The following is a 19,735-nucleotide window of genomic DNA, read 5'->3' as shown; positions in this document are numbered from 1 at the left end:
TAGCTTTTCTTGAGAAAAAGTTGCAGGGCATTAAGTGAGCAGCAATTAAAAGAAACGTGAAGAGCAAATACTGGTTCAGTTCAATAAACATGAGTGAAATTTCAAGACAGACCCCTACTTTGGCCCTTTTGTCTCACACTAATCCTTTTTCTCGACCACTGCTTCCTAGTGAGTGCTGCACTTCTATTATAGACCTATTGTTTTGTTTTTCAGTTGAAAGAAAAGAGAGAAAAGAGCAGAAGCAGTTTTTCTGTTATAGAAATAAGTTTTGGAATTGTTTGAACAATAAGTTGTTAGAAGAGCTTCAAGATTGTAATAGTTCATAATACTGAATCTTTACTTTTGGTAATTTTTTTCTTAAGTAGATAAGACAGCAACTGTGAAAGCTACTGTCAGCAAGCCAGTTTTCATATAATTTGTAACTTTGTAAAACTAATAATTACTTTATGCTTAGTGTCTTCAGGGTATTTCGACAAACAAGGAAAATTAATTGGCTTGGAAAGAGTTGATAACTATTTGATATGGGAGGATGAAGTTATTTATCTGAGAAGTAATTTTACTGTAGCAGTCAGATTCTTGAGCTTTATAAAAGATTATTTCAGTACCAAATTACAGCTTTCAGAGAAGAAGTACACAGTGTTATTCTGGAAAAAAACCCAAACCATAGGAAGCCTAGAGTAAGTTAAAAGAAAATCTTCCTTTCTTTAGTTTGGACTCTGTCACGCTAAGCTCAGAGTGCTTTGTTGTGGATACATAGCTATTTCAGTTTTCTTGGGTTGGGGAGGAAGGCTCTAAAACACACTGAATTATTTATACCTGTCTCTATTCTCCTAAGAGCACGGCTTCAGCCTCTGACACTCACATTCATGTGGGGAGGATGGAGTACTGCAGTCTGTCCTCCTCCATGTGTGTTGCTATAACAGCATTATTGGTTTGTTCCTTTTTTTTTTTTTTTTAAGTAAAAGATGACATCTAAGTGAAACTTTCATTAGACTGTCACAAACTGTATGTACAGACTTAAACAATAACAATTTTGTTCCTTGTTGACCACTCTAAAAGTCTGAATGTGGGTAAATTTTGACTCTAACAGTAAAAATTGTTCTAATTATGAGCCTTCTTAATACATGTCAGCATTTTTAAGATCCTCATACTGTGACATGGAAAATACTCCAGAGAGTATTTTTCATGTCTTAATATTTTCAACACGAAGATTAGTATTTTATGTTTATCAAGAATGTATGGGTTAATTTTCCTGATGTGGTGCTAGGCAACAACACTTCCATGTTCACCCTATTTCAGGAGTATAGTGTTGTTCAGACGTATTTATAGAGCCCTGATAATTGTCATCCCCGTTATTTCACATTGTGATGTTTGGAGCCAGAGATTTGTCCAGCGAAGGGCAATGAAGTTGGTGGAGGGTCTAGAGAGTAGGTCATATGAGGAGCAGCTGAGGGAACTGGGGGTGTTCAGCCTGGAGAAAAGGAGGCTCAGGGGAGACCTGGTTACTCACTCTCTACAGCTACCTGAAAGGAGGTTGTAGCAAGGTGGGAGTTGGACTCTTCTTCCGGGCAACCAGTGATAGGACAAGAGGAAATGGCCTCCAGATGCACCAGCGGAGGTTCAGGTTGGATATCAGGAAGAATTTCTTCACTGAAAGGGTGGTTAAGCATTGAAACAGATTGCCCAGGGAGGTGGTGGAGTCACCATTCCTGGAAGTGTTCAAGAAATGACTGCACACAGAACTTAGTGCTATAGTTTAGTTGATGTGGTGATGTTCACTCAAGGGTTGGACTCTGATCATGGAGGTATTTTCCAATATTTTTGATTCTATGACTGCCTAGTGAATGTTACTTATTTCTTTCTGCATCAAAGTACTTATGAACTCAGCTGTTTTACCATTGACAGCAGTGATGATATGTTCATAAAATTAATTTGGCTTGTCAGTTGCTGAATGTGATTTATCACAATGAGAGAAGATCTTAATAAAGGAGCTTGTTAAATAAAACCTCTTCATAGTGTCAGAACACAGAAGACTCTGGAGAAAAATATGACCACATGAAATAGTGCATCCCTGCTGTAGTATGTTTTGTCAAATAAAAAGACAGCAAGCGGAGTATATTACCTTGTGGCTGCTGCTCACACCTCTCTTTTCAGCCTTTATGCCTGCAGTGATTCTAGGCCAATCAAGCCTGTTAAGTCCCCGAAACTGCAGCAGTTACGTAGTGGCATAGCACAATGTACAGCTATTGTATGTCTATTTCCAGGGCTTCCATATGCGGAATGATTTTGGATATAGCCTGGAGTGGTTTCTGTGGTACCTGTTTCTCTTAACTTTCAAGTGGCCCATCTCTGAGTGTAATGGTTTGCAATCAAGACAAATGGTGTATGTTTACCTCTGTCTGCACCAGAATGCAAGTTTCAGATATGGTTTGTTGTGAGAATCAGCCCTATATCAAGGATGTTCTGTGGTAAAGAACTGTGCGAATGGACAACAAGGTGTCCTTTGAGATCTATTTGCAATCATTCCCTGTGTTTCCTAAGGTTTTCAGGAATGCCTTTCATTGGAGGAGCAAATACTCTGTGAAAAAAAGTGTAGGAATTATAACAGTAGGTGGATTTGTAAGTCAGGCTGATTTATCAGAGGTACTGTGAAGGAGGAGTGTACTGCTCCTTCTGTGGATGAAAAATATTTGTTTGATATTGAGTCAGTATGGTGCCTTATAAGAGGGCAAAGAGGTGGCAAATGTGTGAAAATGAGAATGAGGACAACCTCAAGTTGAATAAAGGAAAAAAAGAATATGAAGTAAGCAAGTAGAAATGTCCTGCTTAGATAAGGTGGCTGTTAACAGACTGTTTTAGTTACGTGATGGAGGAAGGTGAAGTACCATAGTGTTCTGAACAAATACAGGTTGTGGTTGTATCTGAGAAATGGCCATCTTTATCATATTTAAAATGAACCAAATGAGGTTCTAGGGAAAAAGTGCTGCCTAGCAAACTGCGTAGATTTAGCTGTAGTGGGCTGCTAGATGGCTTCCTTCTTTAGAAATGTAATGTAAGATCCCAATGCCAACTCCTCTTATGACAATCACATTTTCAGTATAAGGTTTTAACATTTAACTTAGTGTTTAACTCTTCCATACTGTGTTGAAGGGACTCTATGTATAGAGGAGCTTACTCATACTTACAAAATAAACTGTGGTTGAAGTGAACTCTAGTTATAGAGGAACTTACTCATACTTTCATACTTAAAAGGCACTGCCAAAATGGCAATTTTTTTTTGATTCAGTCACTGTTGGTATATTTAGGGGAAAAAAAAAGTAAAATCTCACAAATACAATTGAGTCTCTTTATTTCAGGGAGGGTTTCAGAACTCTGTAGAGCATTAGATTCCTACAAGCTTTTAATTCTTTTCCCTACCTACTCAGACTGTAGGTATGTAAATATCTGCCTTGCATACCTTCATATTCATTCAGTAACAGTGTTGAAACATTCCTTCACATCTTTTTAAGGCTATTTGCCAATATGTTTGGGTATTCATTTATTAAAATGAGTACTGTACATAATTTTAACCTTTCTTTCTAGGCTCTTGGGTGTCTAATGTCTTTCAGTTCTCTTATATATTTCAAATAAATCTGTTAGCTTGTGTTTAGAATAAAGGAAATATTTCTCTTAAATAGTGAGATCTATGGTAAATCTGCAAGTTATTCAAGGTTTTAACTGGTCTGGTAATGCAATAGAAGACAAATTTGGAGCACTAAATGATTACTTGCCTGAAGGTTGATGTTGACTCTTAGAGTGCAGGAAAGCAGTTACACTGACATCACCAACACAGCAAAATAAATGTAAATACTTGGAATAATTCATAGCAAAATACTAACTGGTTTAATTAGCGACAAAGTTTGGGCAACACTCTACGTATTGCATTTCAGTTTAATCATAAGTGCTCTGATGACTCACAGGTGGCAGCTAAACTGGGGCTTTCCATCACGTCTGTGTGCATGACCTCTTGAAACAATAATGTACCTGGTGGTACAATACACATGTCTGCAGGTCGATGTCCTCTGACAGATGTATTTTATCAGGTGAAGTAATTTCAGCTCACAGTGTCTTGTCCTGTCCTACCAGTCAAAACTCTGCTTTTAAATGGGATTTGTTTGTTTCCTAATGCATTTTCAGCTCACTTGGATGATTATTCTTGTGTATAATCCTACCTAAATTGAAAGGTGGTGTGAGTTCCCTAGACAGTTCATTACCTCACCTTGTGTTGGTAAAGGACATTGTTAACATACATCTTCTTGACCTTTTTTTCCAAGGTTGAGCATCTGTGTGACCTGTTCATAGTCTACAGGCAAACAACTACTGCTTTATGGATTGTAGATTTTATCCCAAAGGCATTCTTTCTCTGGTTTAATATCAGTAGCCTGCTATTCTGTGAGAAGTATGTGCTCAAATGGCACTGCTTTCAAAAAAACCCAAACCCTCAATTTGAATGCTTTTGGAGCATATGCAAGTTAATGGTAAAAAAGCAGCTCTGGCAGGGGGGTTTCTAAGGAGTCCAAATGTGTGCAAGTACTTTTACTTATTAAGGTTATTGTGGAGGAAGAAAATTGTTCATTTTGGGGCTGAGTTTTTATTGCAGTGATAAGAACTATGAAGACATTTCAGACATCTGTGTTGAGTTCTATTTTAACAAGTGATAAACACCTCACCATTCCCTTTTGTAGGCATATGTGCCAGAAGTTTCCCTGAATGGTGGAAAAAATGTCAGATATGCCAATGTACACAAGACCAGCTGCAGCAGTGTCATAGTCCTGAAACAGTTCACATTTTTTATTAATATATTGTCATTGCAAACACTTAAAATTAGCATATAAACATTTCACATTAGCCTGCATAAACAAATAAACTGCAATCAATTAGCTTTGAGTAAGAGCAGCAATGCAGACTAACCACGGAGAAAATAAAATGCAATTAGTGCTTCAGTCTCTCTGATCTGAGTAGATTAATTTTCAGACAGTTTTTGAATTGTGCTATATCTTTGTTCTGTTTCCAGTTACACTACTGTCCTCTCTCAGGAATCCCTCAAACATGTTTTCTCCTTTTTTAAAATATTAAAGTGCTTGGGAGCAGAGAAAGTAAATTATTTAAAATTATTCTGTGTCTCTGCACTTGTCTGAGTCAGCAGAATACATCTAGGTCATATGTTCCTGAACAGCTCTGGTGCAGAGTATCTTCTTTCTGTGGGGACTAAGTAGATGCATTAAGGTACAGTTATCTTGCCTTTTTTTCCTATTCTTTATGCCTTCAAAAGACTTGGGTGAAAAAATGATGAAAATTATTATATTTTTTAAATTAAATTCAGATAAGATTCCTCTGAGCTGACCTGTTCTTCCCTTATTGTTGGACAATCAACTGATAGACAGGGGGAATGCATTCTTTCTTAGTTACAATTAGTAGCAGTAGCCTGAGTGATTCTCCAATGTATACAGTTATGAATCAAGAAAACACTACTTTTGTTTGTTTATGCTTTCTTTCCTTTTCAGGATGGCTGCAGCTCCTCCAAGTTACTGTTTTGTAGCCTTCCCCCCATGTTCTAAAGATGGGCTGGTGGTATTTGGAAAGAATTCTGCCCGGCCTAGGGATGAAGTACAGGAGGTGGTCTACTTCGCTGCTGCAGACCATGAGCCAGGAAGCAAAGTTGAGGTAAGGGTGAATTTTTACGTTCAAACTGTGAGAAATTATCTTTTTTGGGAGAAATGAATGCTGTCTTGTTTTCTTGTCAGATTGTGGAGTCCTTGCTCACTTCACTCAAACCTCTCGAATAGAAAAGAGACAAGATTTTTTAAAAGTCCTGAAAATGAAACTCAAAATGTAACTTTTTTGTTTAACTGGGGAAAAATCTGTGCTCTGTACTTTCTCCAGCAGACAGGAGAAATTGTTCAAATCTCAGATTCCTGCCCTGTGTAGGCTACTGATTACTTTTTCCTTTTAAAGGAAAAATATCCCGGCTAAGTGGATCTGGAAGCCAATTTTCAAAGTTCGTCACTTACTGTAAGAATTGTTCTCATTCATGGTTGTTGTTTGACAGTTCTAATGGGATTTTGGCTACCCCAGACATACTGCTAAACAGGTAGCCAGAAATCTCTGCCTCAGAGAACTTGCACTCTAATAAGGGAGTGTGAGAGGAGAAAATAAGAGCATAAGGTCTGTAAGCCAAACATAACTCTTCTGTGTGCAGTTGGCTTTGATGCCATGTTCTGCAGCTGAGGCACCTGCATCGTGGTTGGTTTTCAGTGCTGTGGCTTCTCTCTGAATCCAGGCTGGATGTAGAGTCCTGAAGCTGGATGCTGATGCTGGGTGCAGGTTGAAAGGTACCCTGCTGGAAGTAATTTTAATTACAGTCTGTTACTGCAGCCTCGCTTTAGTGACAGGAGAAATGAAGGGATAAGCAGACGTGGAATAGTGAAGCAAGGTGACAAATGAAACAAGAAGACAGGAAGAGGAAAAAGTGTGAAGGTGGAATGAAGACACTGAGGCACTGGAAGGAAAGACAAGGATCTTTGTGGGTAGTCATTTTAGCAGAGGACACAGAGCCTTATCTGCACTGTCAGGAGCTTCTAGAGTCCACAAGTTCTTGCTCTGGCAGGCAACTGGGAAAGCAGGAACTGTGACATTTGCTGCTTTCAGCTTCCTCCTGTCTCCGTGGCTGTGCAGAAGGCTGAGGACACGAGGTGTTCTGTGCCAGGCTGGTGTCCCATCCAAATGGGTCCTTTATGGATCTAATTGCTACTTCCCCAGAAGATATCCTAAGGCCAGTGGCAGTTTTAATTCTGTTTTTCAAGTGGGATGACTTTCAAACTTCAGAGGGTATGGTGCTCCTCTTTCTAACAGTTAATGTTCTCTTGATTCTCATGGATTATTAAATGGCTTAATTTTGGTATAAAGAAATCCGCTTCCCCTGTCCAAGAGAGAACTCAGGCAGAAACTCAACTTTTTTGCCAACTTTTTAGAAGTGCAGAGTGTAATTCCTTTTCCTAGCACACCACGGTTTGTAGAACCAGTATCTGCAAGCATTTTCCTTAAATGCTGAAATATTGTGGTTTTTTAAATGAAGGTAAGGTTTGTTGCAGTGTGGTGTAGATGCACTTTTAAAAGAGGAACTGGAGTGGGCCAATTTTTATTTATTTATTTATTTTTCAAAGTAGTGGCTCAAGTCGTGATTAATGGATACTTTTGCCTTGGCTAGTCTGTGCTACTGCATAATTCTTCATTAGCTAGCCTGACGTTTTGCAAGCACAGTGGTGTGCAGAAACATACAGGCTCCAGATGTTTACCAAAATGTTTCCTCCCAATACAGAATAAAAACATCATCAATTGCTCTGAGAGTAGTGCAAGCAGTTGCTTATCACTGCATATTCATCACACTCAGCACTAAGTATTGTTAATGTATTTTTCTTTCTTTTACTCATGCATACTTTGAGTAGAGTAAGCTGGTTAAAACACAATGCTGATTTTAATTGTTTTATTGGGTTTAAAGGCTGTCTGGTAGCTTTGCACAGTCCTTGTGTATTGGTAGTGAGTGGTACCTCTGAAAATTAGGAAAAGCTTAAAGGAACAGCTTGAATTCAGCTGCTTTGTGTTTTTTAAGTAGCAGGCATGCAACACTATCCACCTTTGAGGCAAATTGTTGGAGGTAATCAGCTGTTAGGGGGCGTGGAGAGGAGCGTCAGAGCTTCTAGGTGACATATTCAGGATTATTACTTTGTTCTTTAAAACCCTGAAAACTGCCAACAGTTCAGTTATCATTGGGTGGAAGGTTTTTTTGCTGCAGCTTTCCTTCCCTTGGATTTTATAAAACTAATTAAACAGGTCTGAGAAACCAAATGTATGATGTGTTGCAAATGGAAAAACATGGCTGTGGTTTTTCAAAGTCAGTAATCCTTTAGGCCTCTTGCTAAATTTTTCCTCTCATCCATCCTAGCATTTTTTTTTCCAAATTAACAGCTTTTCTCTCCGTTCCATATTGTAAATTTGCATTTGCGTCTTTACCTTCACTGGACAATGATGGTGGACTTACTTTTCATTATATTCTGTTCTTTGCAGTGTGCATCAAATTTTGATTACTTGTCCGTGACTGTCACTTCGGCTCAGAGGTGGTTGACAATATGAGTTGTTCAATAAGACTCTCTCAGGAAGTCTGTATCCTATTTATCTCTGTGCTGCTCACGCTTGCAAATGTGATAATGCACAATGTAACCAAAAACTGCACAGTAATTCAGTGAGATTGTTACCATGAAAGAACCAGGCAGGCTATGCTGTACAGCTATCACCTAGTTTGTGGCAGGGCTGCAGGGGAATTCAGTGAATACTGCAAGTTATTTTCAGCTTGATCTCTGCAGCTCAATTTACCAGACAAGTAACCCTGCAGCTAACTCATCAACATAATTCCTTCCCTCCACGTCAGCAGGTTCCCAAGACCCTGAACAATGGGGCTTTTCATGAAGGTCTGTTCTGTGCATGTGTGTGTCAACTTTCTCAAAAGTTTGTTCTTGCCTTGCATTGTAATTTTGCAGTGGCAGATGATGATCAGCCTTCTTCCTTGCTGTAGTGATCAGTCTAGTGAATTTGTGTGTGCAGGTGAAATATTGTTCCCTTAAACACAAATAAGGTCCTTTTTTGAATTTCTCTACTAAAACTCTTTTTTTTTTTTTCTTTTCTTCTTCCCCTACCCCCCGGGGTTGATTTTAAGAATTTATCATACATTAGTAAGAATTTGTGTTGTATTAGTTTTGAGAGGCAAGTCCTTCTGTCTTATTTTTGGAGTAGACTTTACTGACTAGATTTCTCTTGTTCTCTAGTAACCTTTTGCTTGCTGAGGTTTTCTTTCTTAGAAGAAGTCTTGGCTGGATGACCTTTTCATGGTTGAATTTTCCATATGGATATTTTTTTCTTTTAGATTCACCTGTCTTAGTTCTAACTTGACCTTATATTCATGATTTGAAAGTAGTCATACTTTCTTGCTACACTACAGAGCTGTAAAATCTCTTTTGTTTTAACAGTATGCAGCTTCTTACGGAGGAGTGAAAGGGGGGAAAATAGGGTAGTCTACAAAAAGTCTGTAAAACTGTGGAATGTGCAAAATTTTTCTAATATGTTGATATTACACAGTCTTCTGGGCTTTAAGCCAATGCTTTGTGGGGTGGGAGGAATTTTGTGTTCTCTAAAAGTTCATGGCATACTTAGTTGTTCTTTGGTTTTGTTTGTTTGTTTGTGGTTTTTGTGGGTTTTGTTTGTTTGTTTGCTTTTATATGGATACCATCCCAGCTCCCCTTGCTCTGAGTTTTCAGAGGAGCAGTAAGGTTTTTTTGCTGTGCGTTGGTCTGAGGACTGCAGGCGTAACAACTCATCTGAAGGTAACTGGGGCATCTCTAGTGTTGTAAGATAGGTATAAAGCTTGGAAAGCAGCCTTTGACTGTATTAAAGTTGGCTTTGTATTACCTGGAGGTATCTTAATTCTGGTGCTTGTGACATAATCACCAGGCATCATGCCAGTGCTGCAGTCTAGTTCTGGTATACTTTGTGCCAGCTAATTGGGTTATCTGCATTATACCATGGGGTAAGGTGTTCAGAATCTGGTCACAGATGCCAAACAGCAGCTGAATTTACTGAAAATTTGCTCTTTGGGAAGCCTCTGGGTTAGACTGGCAGTGCTAATGTTTTTTACAGTCATGTTGCTGCACGTTTGAATTGGAACTGGGGCACCTCCACCCCGGTGATACTTCCATGGGCAAGTGCTGACTTCCAGGAAACCTTGAGGAAGCACAGCGGTGTTTGTGCCTATGATGAAACTTTTCATTTGCTGTATTTAGATTTTAAAAAAGGGTTGTGTTCTGAAGGCTTACATTTCAGAGGTAGTTTAGGAAGCTGCATTTCTTGCCTCATAGCTGAGACCTAATAACTGGCTGGTAGGCAGCCTAGCTCACGTGCAGACAGATGGCTTACCTCAAGCTACCTGGTTTAAACTAACTCTTAGACTTTGTACCAAGATAGAGGAGATGCACTGTGCCAGCAGACAGCAACTAATAAAAGAAACTGGTTGCTGCCTTCAGCAATCTATTGCTTGGCTAATGTGAGCTTTTTCTCTCTTCTGCTCCATTGCAGGCCACTGGCCTTTAAACTAATGTGTTTGACTTTGCTTTGTAACACAAGCACAAGCTGGCCGCATTTCAGAGGTAGAAGTAATAATCTCTTGGATGTTCCTGCCCTCTCAAAGCGTGTTTTTACTGTAGGAGTGCTACCTATTTGCTCTCTTCTGCTACCAGAGCAAAACTGGTTAGCTTGAACTATGTTTTTTTTGTTCTTAATCTCTTTTTTTTTTTCTTTTTTTTTCTTTTAATTGTAGCAGACAGGAGAAGGAGTGAGAGTGCTAGAATTGTGTGGGGCAAAAAACCACCAACTCTCCCATCTTGACCCAAACCATTTACTTGTGTCAAAACAGATGTGTGAGCAGGTAGTTCAAATGCCTAGAATATCTGAGAGTTCCAAGGATACCTCTGTGATAGGCTTTTTGTGGCTTATTTGAAATTTGTTTCTTACTGGTTTAAAACATTAAATTAAGAAGCTTCATCCCTATTTCAGTTTTACTTTTGCTTATCACTCAGGAGATTTGTATCTTAAAGAACAAGAGGTAAATTCTTGACTTCTAAATCAACTCTGACATACAGTGTCTCCAGAGACTGTTCTCAGCCTTGGGTGCCCTGCTGCACTTAGTGGTATTTGATTTTTTTAAGAGATTTTTATATTTTATTTTGCCAAGCACGTCTCCATACTGTGTCTTGCATGCCTGAGGCTCCTTCATAGCTTGATAGAGTAGGTCAGAGGGTGCAGATAGTTCTGCTTTTTGACAGGGGAACTGTTTGGCTTTTTCCAGCTTCTCTAATTATTTTTTGTTTTCTAGAATAAAATCTGTCCACCCTACACACGGCTATAGATCAGAGGCGCACAGATGCAAATTTTACAGTTATTGGTTACAGTGAATACAAGCATCTAGAAACAATATGCAAGTACAAAGCATATGTAAAGTGTATTAGGGAAAAATTCTTCTTAATATGAAGAAGAAAGAAACACTGTGGCAGAAATTGGCTTTTTTCTGTATTTGGACAGTTAGTTAATACTGTTTATATCTGGCTACAACAAGAGGATAAAAATACTAGCGTGTGTTTCAGAAAGATGAGTACCTGAGGATTCATCCTGATGCTGGAGAGACTTATATTCGTCATTCTGGTTTGACTTACATGAGCGCTAGAACTAGAGCTGAGATGTACCCTGGCTGGATTTATCCTGGTGCATGGCTGTCCCCTCCACAGTGGCACAAGTTTCACTGCTAGCAGAAGATGTCATGGCCATGTTTAATGGGTGTTGTAGAGTGGAAGACATCTGGATGACTTTACACTTAGTTCTGCTTTGAGCCTCAGCAAGCAGTGGTAACAGCGTTGGCTAACCACGTCTTTTGTGCTGTGTTCTAGTGCTTGCATATTTCCCTTTCCAGACAACAGTTATTATGGCCCTTTGAGCTCTAACTACATTTACTCCTGTAAATAAGCAGCAATTTCCAGAATTTACACATCCACACAAGATGGTCTGAGGTGATTTTATGAACAACCATGTTCTAGCTTTCCAGATTTCCACTTCACTGTGATGGGAGAGCCCAGGTAGCCCGTGTTACCTGTGGAATCACCTCTCTAGATGTTTCCAGCCAGGCTGTCAGTCTCAGTGTCTTGATGGCCAGGGAGGCAGCAGGCTGTGAGACTGCCTCATCACATTTTTTCCATCCCTCTTTTGGAAGGGGTTAAAAGCAACCATGATGCAATTTATTAAGTTGCTACAATGATGCAGATGTTTTGCCTATTTTCAGGTATGTGCTATGGTACAGCAGTTCTAGAAGTAGTTAAGCAAAGAGTTAATGCCAAGTTAGAGCCTGGATCCGATGGCCGGGGAGGGGGTGAGGTGGGATCTCTTCTGTAATCTGAAGTCTTAAGGCCCTTCTTCAAAGATCATTTCTTTCTAAAGCATTCCCTGACTATTGCCTTTGTTATCCAGGGCTGAAGCCTATGGGATTTCATTGATATTTCATAATGACCTGACTGACAGTGCTAGGAATTGGGCTTCTGCAGCCTGAGTACAGTAGAAACTGCACAATAGCTTCTTTTCATTAATGAAAGAAGAAATCTCTTGTGCTTATGACTGTGGTGTCTCTTTTTGGAATACCTCCAACCTATCTGCATGGCCAGACAAGGCTGGGACATTTGTGCCTTGCCCTATTCTTGGAACTGCCTTGATAAGATTCTCTTCTTGATACTGTAAGTGAAATAAATATCATTAGTTTCCAGCCTGCTCAGTTCTCTTTAAAGTTGTTGGCTGCATCTCTTGTATGTGAAGTCTCTATTCTTTACTTTTATATTTCCTGATGGGAATTTACTGTCACAGGGCATGACGCCAGTTACGCTGCTTTCAGGACTGGAGTTCTAGAAAATCAATGGAGCCTGACACCATTCACTCACAGCCATTGCCACCAAATTTGTCAGTATTCTTCTGTTTTTAGAGTTCAGACTCAAAGAAAAATGTTAGTGTTAGGAAACGCTGAGGCTGGACACTTCAGGAATTTTAAAGACAGGGTTAGTGGCAACAGAATCACAGCAGTACCTTATGTCTGTTTCATTTGTCATTGCCTACTTTGGCACAGATCTCAGTGGAACAGGCTGCTTTTGCTCGTTCTATAGAGGGATTTGCCAGATCTGTGGGGTGCAGGATAGAGGACAGGGAGGTTGGAGTTTGTGCTTTTGAAATCCTGTCATCATCTGGGCTCCTGTTTCTAGAGATCTCGTGGTCAGTGACATTTTTTTGGTGGTTAGTGTTGTCTTTCTCCTCTATTTCCTTGAGCTGTTATAAGGATATGTTCTGATTTCTATGGAACAAGTGGCAGTGGTTTGCTGTGCTGCAAACCCAGTTCAGCACTGGCTCTAGTTCACCACTTTTATGACTGATGTGTCTTGGCTATAAATGGATAACCCAGTTCCTCTTGGATCCTGGAAGAGAGTTTTCTGATGTTTTTTAAAGGGGAGGATGGTGAAATTATGAAGTGAGATGTTTATGTTTAAAATTAATAATATTTTTTTCTGGACCCTGTTTGTAATCTGGACCCTGTTTTTTTGAGAAATTCATACTATTATTAACAAGTATGAATCAAATGCCTGCCTTTATACATCAATCCTATTTTTATACTTAGTGGAGAAAATAATTCTTATGGGAAGGTGAAATTTCATCAAGGCTTATTCAGCGATGTCAATAACCATGACAAACAAATAAGAATCAGTAGTTTCCCAAGACTTGTCAGCTGCTGGCAGGTTGGAATGCATTTTTTCTGTTATTTAGGTCTTCTGAGACAATTTATATAAATAAGGCTTGAACACTGTCTATGTACCTGACTTATTGTGTGGAAACTGAATATAGTGTGAAAATATGGTACGTGCTTCCTTCTTTTTGGGTTAAGGGATGTAAAGAAGCAATATAGAAGGTGACAGCTTTATTCTGAGGTGTGTAGAGGTTCCTCTGGATGTTTCCTGAGCTCTGATTACATAGTTACAAAGCAAAACCACATTTTTTTTTGTGATTCTCTAGATTCATCAAGCAGAAACAAACAATTTCTTCTTTCCTTTTTCTCAACTGCCACCACTGACAATGAAATCTTTGCAATGAATAGCAGCTTTGGAAATGCTACTTTGAATGAGGTGCCAAGTAATAAGTGTTGGGTAGCAAGGATAGCCAGAATATGTTTTGCAGAGGAAATCATTCAGCATTTTTTTAGCCTAACTATCACTTTTCAGAGTGCTATCATAATTTTTTCTTCTAGAAAATCAAAGAGTTGGTGTAAGCAAGCTTGTATAATGGGGCTATTCAGGCAGAGAATGCTCTGCAAGTGTGGGTTTATGGAGTACTGAAGTCTCCTCCATGCTGTCCCAGCGTTTGATATCTGCTGTGGAGTTGAGAAGGTTGATGTCCTGGATGGCTCTGCAGGAAGGCTCTGCAGGATGGCTCCATCTACCTGACCACCCATGAGCTGTGAAGGGCCAAGGCTTGCACTGTACAGGGATTGGTGTCTGTCTTGGCTGCAGACCTGTCAGGTGACAGGTGTCACCTGACAGCTGCTCTGGTCATGTTTTCACATGTAATCTTTTCTCACATGTTTTCGCATATAAAATCTTCTGGCTGCTGCAGCTCGTCCTTTGCACATCCAGAAAATACAGTTATTCTCTGTTCACCCACATGTATTAAGTGCTTATCCAAACAGCACTGACCTGAAGCACTGAAATAAAACTGAACAGAATGTCAAAAATGAGATTTGCTTGCTGACAGCTCAAATGGAGAAGGGGGAGTTTTGGTAACAATATCTGTTTTGGCATGTCTTGGTTACACAACAAAGAAAAGGGTGAGCTGTATAAAGTGTTTTCATTAGTCAAGTTTTAGCTCCTGGCCCCTGTATTAAGGATTTTCTCTAAGTTCCTGACAGGATCTTATTGCCTAAGCCATAAATTAAAATTAAACCCACAGCAGAGAAGGGAAACATGTCCCTATACTCTTTTTATTCCTTAAAATGAAAGAGGAGCTTCCTGCTCCTTTTTTTTTTTTTTTTTTTTTTTAATTCATCATGTATATCCTCTATGAGAAGTTATCCTCTTATTTCACATATAATTTGCCTGGTTTTGTAGCAAGGTGACAGTTTGACTCTTTGTGTGCATTTCCTAATGAAGGTGGCAAGCTCATTTCTTGTGTCTCTCTTGCACAGTCAGAGTGAAGGACTCTGAAAATGCCATTTCTGATCAAAGATGGTCTGTTATGCATTTTAATTGCACACTAGACTAACTGTTACTGTAAAAATCATTGCTCAAACTGGAGGATGAAGATGCTCATGCTCTGTAATCCTTAAAGGGGGAAAGATGGGCTAGGAAAAAACCCATAGCTTCTCACTGCTAATAATTTTGAACTGATTTCTTTGGCTTTAGGTATTAATATAGACCCAGCAAGACAAACAAGGCTAACAACCTTTAGTCCACAAGCCCATTCTGATGATCCTGCTTACTTTGATTTTCTGATCAGATATTCTTCTCGAAAAATGTTGCAGATTACTTCCTGCAAGGAAGATGTTACAACAGGAATGCTGGACACTAAGAGCTGTCTCATAAAGGCCTCAGACAACTTCACTTTCCTCAAAAGAAAATTCTGTGGAGTTTGATCTTTGGAAAGCTTGATGTGAACTCAGTAGAAAAATGTAAAGCCCATTCCTTTGGTTTGCAAAAGCCAATGATATAATGATGGCTCAAGCTGTAATCCGTGCAATCTGTTAAACGGTGCTTGATTTGAAGTCCTAGGGCAAGGGAAAAGTAAACTTATTTGAAAGATAACATATAATTTCTTCCTTGCAGTTTCATTGACTTCTCTGCAGCCTTCCTTTGTAGTTTTGACTTGTCAGAGTCATCGTGGCTAGGCTTCGCAAATGAAGATTTGAGAAGGGCTCTACCCACGCTTGCTACAATTACAGTGGACCATTTAAAATAGCACAAACATGAGCTTAAGCAACAGCAGTGCCTGTGTTTTATTTCTATGACTGTTTGTCAAAGCGTGCCACTGAATCTTTTCAAGACTTGTTTTCCTCCCCTCTCTTTCTGCAGTTGTCTCTGTCTTGGGGGGAACTGTGGGGCAGGCAGCAAGGCAGAGGGGAAAGCCCTCTAATGTATTTTGTCCAGCTGCCATTGTTACACTGTGTACTTCATTAAATGCCGGAGATTGTGCTCAGGTGAAATGGTAGAACGGTAGATGTTGTTACTATGTACAAACATGATCTGTGTTTCATTAATGTAGCAGTACAGTCTCCTACTGCCTTCCAATGATTTTAGCACTTGGGTTCTGCTTGATTCTTTGAAGCCTGCCAGCATCGAGACAGATGTATTTTTCCAGACTTATGCAATACAAGGATGTAAAGGCTCAAACATGACACTTAAATGTTAAAAAAAGTTCCTTGTTCATTCACAAAACATGAACTTTTTAAATAACACGTGTCCTGTCTGTACACTGAAGTCTTGTGTTATTTCAGTCACAACACTGGGTAAAGCACTTGCAGTTGTTTGACCTCTTCTCTTCCTGTTGTCCCTGCAGTGCACATATATTGAGATTGAGCAGGTGCCGAAGACTCACGCTGTTGTGCTGAGCAGACCCTCCTGGCTTTGGGGGGCAGAAATGGGAGCTAACGAGCACGGAGTCTGTGTAGCTAATGAAGCCGTTGTGACCAGAGAACCAGCTTCTGAATCCGAAGCCTTGCTTGGCATGGATCTTGTCAGGTGAGTGGCTTGTCAGGGTGTGACCAGCCTTTCAAAACACCAATGGTCTAAATGGTGATGGTACCAGGTAACAACTTTGTGGTGTTGGCATGAGGAGATTTTGAAAGAGTATGAGGATGAGACCTGTCTAGGCAGAGCTCCAGACACAGCTGAATTAACACTTAAAACACCTGCAATCTGAATTTAGCCACCAAGGATGTACCAGTCTATTGTGGGTTCACTCACTCTACCTTGTCTACCTACCCTACAGTCTAGTAGTGGCTATTCTGACAGGATAAGAGGTTTGATTACATTGTTAGTAAGGAACTGCTAACCAATTTGTAATATCAGATTGCTGGTGTGCCCTTCATTTTCCCCCACATTACAACAGCCTACTCTGACCTAAAAAGCTTATTCTGGGCTTATAGCCAACTGTAGGCATAAACAAACTACTATGCCTTACTTCAGCCCATGCATTCCGATGCAAACCATTGGCCTTATTTAAATGCTGGCAAACAAACTCCTATGAGTCTGTTCATTGAAAGCTATCTGCCCAAAAGGCTTGTTCTGCACTGTAAGTCTCAGCCTGCATGCTGATCTTGTAGTGAAGAGAATTTAAAGGAGGCTTGGGTGGGGGAGGAAAGCTGAAAATGAAAGAAGAGAGAGTATGGTGCGAACTTATTACAAAGAGAAAGGAAACAAATGGACTCAATTTAGTTAAAGACGGAACAGGACAACAGCTGCATATTTAAGTGAATCAATGTTAGACCCAGTGGTCCTGCTGGAATTTGCCCTAGGGTACTTAAGGAGCAGGCTGAACCAGTTTCAGGTGACTTCTCATTTTTCTTGACAACTAGTGAAAAATGGGAGAGGTTCTGGATGACTGGAAAAAGTTAAATGCTGTGGCTATGCTTAACATAGTTAAAAAGAGTTGTTATAGGCCAGCTTAACCTTAGTTTCTGAAGAGGGAAAAACTCATTTGAATATCAAGGAGTTGATAAATGCACAGTAATAACTGTTAGTCAAGAAAAACCTTGTCATACCATTCTACTTTATCCCTGCAACGTGTTAACAGTTTTTATTGATAAAGGACAAGAAATAGATATCTTGACTTTTAAGAGGACATTAAAACCTTAGAAGTTATTCTCATAAGCAAGCTGGGAATCATGAGTTAGAAAAAATTGCTGTTAAGTATATAGCTGCCTGAAACTTCAACTGTAAATGTTCTCTAATGATGTCTCTGCAGAGATACAATATGTGGTTCCAGCCACCATAAATCAAGAGGAATATGAGCCAGTTGTAGAGAATGCAGTGGAAATGGAAAGTATTATTATCAGAGATTTATAGAATCTGACCAATGAGAAAGTAATGAGGGAATTTATTATGTTTCTCTTTGATATTTTCTCTAAGGTCTGTATTACTGGAGGAATCTGTGGAGAAGCTGTACCTGGGCAAATTAGTGAATTTTATTGCATCAAGGGAGACTGAATAGGCTTGAGGGCTTTTTTAAGAAGATATAGGACAAGCTTTTGTCAAGGAAAGGGTGACTTTCCAAGCTCCACCTTTATTTTTTTCTCTTCTACTACCATCCTTTTGAAACTTTTAACAAACCATTGGTTTAAATGTAGAGTTCTGCTTATTTTGGTCAGTTATTTCAGTCTCAGATTAGTGCTTAACATTCAAATATTTGTTATCCTTTTCTAGATTTACCCACACTAGCAAATCAGGAGATATCAAAATAAGGAGGCACTGGTCATAAAAAATAAGTAATCATCATCTGTAGATATTACACTCCTGTAGATATTACCCTTCCTCTCTTTCTTCTTATCTGCAGAAAAATTCTCTGTAACTCAAATGCAGAGAGAGTGCGCTTCAGGCAAGGAGAACTAGAGATGTTTTGCAGGCTCCCATCTGCTACTTCTTTCAGCTAAAGTGATTCTTTTTCTTACCATGAAGACTTGGCCAGTTGCATTAAACTTATCTATTTCATGTCACCTCATCAAATAGAGAACCATCAAGTACAAAATCATCTCAAATAGGCTACAGTGAAGCAACTGACACCAAGTCTGCCTCCTTTTACTCACCTGCAGAACAGACTAATTCTATTGCTCCAAGTTTCTTGGAATAAAAACATACAGGCATTTGAAGCTTAGTTAAGAAATGCACATATCTGCTGGACAGTTTTTTCTCACACCTGTGTATATGTTGGACTTGTGCATCTGTGTCAGATCTTAGCTGAAGCATGAAGATTGACATTCTGTGTCTGCATAGGACTGGCTGCTTGTAAAAGAATCTAAAAACTTTATACTCTGAAAGATGTTCTTTAGAGCACACATAAGAGTTGTCAACCCAGGAATGTCATTCAGGTAGTAGAATCAAAGTTTGATTGAATGCTCAGGCTCCCCTAAGAATGTGCTTCTACCTTCTCTTAGAGGGATTATTCTTTTTCCATAGGAGAGACTTCCTCTCTCTTTGAACTCATCTGAAATTGCCACTTTTCAGTTGGATTTAAAATCCAGCCAACATGGGCAAAGGCTGCAGGTGGGTGTTGTGAGAGAACATGGTGTTAAACAGGCTAGAGGTAGTACAGGGTAGTACAATTCTGAAGTCAGAAAGTTTTGTTGTTAAAATAGGAAATTGAAAATTAATCTTATAACCTTATAGACAAAGGATTTTTTTTTTTCAATAAGGATCACAATGGACATCAGTAAAGATGTGCTTCATAAGGGTTTTAGCTTGCTTACCAACTGGCTGTTGGCTTAGTGACTGAAAACTCTGTGTTACCTAGTGTGCTGCTGTATCCAAAGATTAAGATGGTATTTATAGAGTTGTAGCTTGATGGAGTAGCACAGAATGTCAGAACACTTGAGTGATTCTTAGGAATTAATAAAGAGTGTGTGATTGGCTTCGGGAATAGAAATTGGTCCCATTTCATGCAGGCTGATCCCCATCCCAGTTAATCTAAATGGAGAACATGAACCTAGTCACAACTGACATTAAAAATGAGAGAAAACATGTTACAGCACAAATTCCTAAGGAACCTTTATTTTCTAGGGATTTATTCAAAAGCTAGTCTTTGAAAGCTGTACCATTATTTCTGCACTGGTTAGCTTATGAGGGTATTCTTCAGTTATTCTTCCTAGTGTGGATGCAGTTTTGGTTTTTTTTTAAGGCACAGTTGCCTCTATAAAGCACCTGTTTACTTAGGGAAGTACATTCTTATGAAGAATTTGTGTGCTGTTTTGCTAATGCTTATACAGTTAGAACAGGACAGGATTATCATACAAAGGGTATATATGAAGAAATCTGTAAAATACATCCTTATTTTTGCATTTTTGTCTTAATTTTAATCCCTATGTGTTTGT

The 19,735-nt window shown here is 39.3% G+C and overlaps 1 protein-coding gene across 2 annotated transcripts in view; it reads left to right on the top strand.

Annotated features, from left to right (window-relative positions):
* The window catches only part of SCRN1 (secernin 1), a 40,166-nt gene that overhangs the window by 6,235 nt on the left and 14,196 nt on the right, over window positions 1-19,735 (top strand). For both annotated transcript variants that reach the window (XM_027880062.1, XM_027880063.1), the window contains exons 2-3: window positions 5,544-5,703; window positions 16,210-16,391. In XM_027880062.1, the coding sequence (XP_027735863.1) occupies window positions 5,545-5,703; window positions 16,210-16,391 (341 nt within the window). In that variant the 5' untranslated portion in view covers window position 5,544. The remainder of the gene's footprint in view (window positions 1-5,543; window positions 5,704-16,209; window positions 16,392-19,735) is intronic.

This window comes from Empidonax traillii, unplaced genomic scaffold (assembly GCF_003031625.1).
Source record: "Empidonax traillii isolate 1590-97213 ecotype Southwest subspecies unplaced genomic scaffold, ASM303162v1 scaffold64:size1360303, whole genome shotgun sequence".
Lineage (NCBI taxonomy): Eukaryota > Metazoa > Chordata > Aves > Passeriformes > Tyrannidae > Empidonax > Empidonax traillii.
The sequence above is the reverse complement of the archived record's forward strand: the minus strand, read 5'-3'. Positions and strand labels throughout refer to the sequence as shown.